General features: G+C 51.0%; 1 gene segment (V, D, J or C); it reads left to right on the top strand.

Moving 5' to 3' along the window:
• The first annotated feature begins 1602 nt into the window (after nt 1-1602).
• Nucleotides 1603-2165, top strand: LOC114805700. The segment is given in 2 exon segments: nt 1603-1688; nt 1813-2165. Coding segments are annotated over 2 exon segments (402 nt in total).
• Nucleotides 2166-3033: the final 868 nt, after the last annotated feature.

Here is a 3033-nt window from a genome sequence, read left to right as displayed (position 1 = left end):
ATACCATCATGGTCGGAAAGAGCCCGGACTTGTAAGTCAGAGGTCATGGGTTCGAATCCCGATTTTGCCACTTGTCAGCAGTGTGACTGTGGGCAAGTCACTTAACTTCTCTGTGCCTCAGTTACCTCATCTGGAAAATGGGGATTAAGACTGTGAGCCTCACGTGGGACAACCTGATTACCCTGTATCTACCCCAGCGTTTAGAACAGTGCTCTGCACAAAGTAAGCGCTTAACAAATACCAACATTATTATTATTATTATTATCTTCAGTGTTTATCTCCTCCCAACAATTCCCCATATCTCCGTGATGCCCCCATTCCAGCCCGTAGTCATTCTCTGCGAAGCCTCGATTTACAGCGTGGCTCAGTGGAAAGAGCACGGGCTTGGGAGTTAAAGGTCATAGGTTCAAATCCCGGCTCAGCCATTTGTCAACTGTGTGACTTTGGGCAAGTCACTTAACTTCTCTGTGCCTCAGTTACCCCATCTGTAAAATGGGGATTAAGACTGGGAGCCCCACGTGGGACAATCTGATCCTCCCCAGCGCTTAGAACAGTGCTTTGCACATAGTAAGCACTTAACAAATGCCATCATCATCATTATTATTATTATTATTACAGACACTGAGACTTTAAGGCTCAGACAGTTCCATTTTAAGGAACTTCCTCAGTTGTTGCCCCCTACCCGTCTCCCCCGATTAGACTGTAACCCCCTCAAACGGCAGGGACTGTCTCTATCTGTTGCCGACTTGTTCATTCCAAGCTCTTAGTACAGTGCTCTGCACATAGTAAGCGCTCAATAAATACTTTTGAATGAATGAACCTTATCCTGGCTACAGTCTCACTACACCTTACCTGCATGCTTCTCTTCACTCAAGCAAACCTACTCTCTGAACCTTGTAGAAGTAAGAGTAGTAATAGCATTTGTTAAACCCTTACTGTGTGCAGATCATTGTACTAAATTCTGGGAGAGAATACACAGATGAGAATTAGACATAGTCCCTGTTCCTTAGGGGGCTCACAATGTAACCTCTCTTACACTGTGTAAAGTGCTGAGGAAGATACAAGCTAATAATAACAATAATAATGGCATTTGTTAAGTGCTTACTATGTGCAAAGCACTGTTCTAAGCGCTGGGGGGATACAAGGTGATCAGATTGTCCCACCTGGGGGGGTCACAGTCCTCATCCCCATTTTACAGATGAGGGAACTGAGGCCCAGAGAAGTGAAGTGACATGCCCACGGTCACAAAGTTAACAAGTGGCAGATCTGGGATTAGAACCCATCACCTCTGACTCCCAAGCCAGTGCTCTTTCCATAGGCTGGACGAAGTCCATGTCCCCAAATGGGTCTCACAGTCTCCATCCTTATGTTACAATGAGGTAACTGAGGCACAAAGAAGTTAAGCGATTGCCCAAAGTCATACAGCAGCCAAGTGCCGGGGCTGGGATTATAACCCAAAGCCTTCTGACTCCCAGGTCTGTGCCCTATCCACTAGGCCACGCTATTTCTCTTAGTGACAGTGACATCATAGGCAGACTCAGTCAACCCAGAGCACAGAAACTCTAAACTCCTGCAGCTTCTCCTTGAAGGAGAAACAGTCCTGAGCTCAAATACAGACCTGTCCAGCCCTGATAGCACCATGGGCCCGGGCCCAGTGTGGTTGATGGCTGTTTGTATCCTGGGAGCAGGTGAGTCCTGGGAGAAGACAGTAAATCCCCTCGCTGGGCTGGCCGGGGCCGAACTCCAGCCTTTCCCCTGGCAGCATCTGGTCCCCGGCCTCTGCCTCCTGCCTTCTCTCTCCTTCCCCCGCAGGCCCCTCGGAAGCGGAAGTCATCCAGACCCCCAGACATCTGGTCACCGGCAGGGGACAGAACGTGTCGCTGAGTTGTGAGCATGACCGGAGTCACAATACCATGTACTGGTACTGGCAACAGGCAGGCCAGGAGCTGCAGTTTCTGATTTACTTCCAGAACGGGGCTGAAATGGACAATTCAGGAATGACCATCAAACGCTTCTCAGTTGAGGTCCGGGACTCATCTTCAAAGCTGTCAATCCAGCGCACTGAACCTGGAGACTCGGCTTGGTATTTTTGTGCGAGCAGTTTCTCCACAGCGCTGGGGTCCCGGCCCTGCCCCATACACAAACCTCCCGCCTGTGCTAAGTGAATTGGGCGGGGGGAGGGTATGGGGGAAGGGCTAGGAGGGAGGGGTGAAACCAAGACTAGCTATTCTCACAGAGCCTTGGATCGCCCCTCCTGCACTCCTCCCGTCTGCCACTGCCACCTACTTAGGAGAAGCAGCGTGGCTCAGTGGAAAGAGCCCGGGCTTGGGAGTCAGAGGTCATGGGTTCGAATCCCGGCTCTGCCATTTGTCAGCTGTGTGACTGTGGGCAAGTCACTTCTCTGTGCCTCACTTACCTCTCTGTAAAATGGGGATTAACTGTGAGCCTCACGTGGGACAACCTGATGACCCTGTATCTACCCCAGCGCTTAGAACAGTGCTCTGCACATAGTAAGCACTTAAATACCAACATTATTATTACTCCCCCATCCCACCTCTGTCTGCTTCTGAACCCCAGTTTTGTAGTGCCATGAGATGGGGGCTACCAGTGGGGAAAGGAGAAGGGGCGTCCACCCCTGGGTTGAAAAGCGGTTTCACACAGCATAAACCAGGAGAGGGCCTGGGCACAGGGTGAGGGGGCAGGGGGTGGGGTGGGCGGGTAGTGCTGCAGCCTGGAAGCAAGTGTCAGAGGAAGCTCCCATGCCCACATCTGACGATGAAAGCAGTTTAGGATGGAATGGCAGATTCTCCTCCCCGCCCTTCCCCCCTCCTTCCCTCCGCGATTTTCCGGAATGGCCAATCTTCCTCTAGGTCTCCCCAAAACTGTCACTTGTCCTTTCCCACCAGCAAGGGACAGAAACTAACACTAAACCCTGACTTTCCAGAGTGTCCTTTGTTACCGGTAATAAGGTCCAGGGTTCCTGAAACTGCCAACCACCTCTTTAACGCCCCGCTAAAGCCCCCATTGAAAAGT

This window comes from Ornithorhynchus anatinus, chromosome 2 (assembly GCF_004115215.2).
Source record: "Ornithorhynchus anatinus isolate Pmale09 chromosome 2, mOrnAna1.pri.v4, whole genome shotgun sequence".
NCBI lineage: Eukaryota > Metazoa > Chordata > Mammalia > Monotremata > Ornithorhynchidae > Ornithorhynchus > Ornithorhynchus anatinus.
This window is presented reverse-complemented; position numbering and strand designations above follow the sequence as displayed.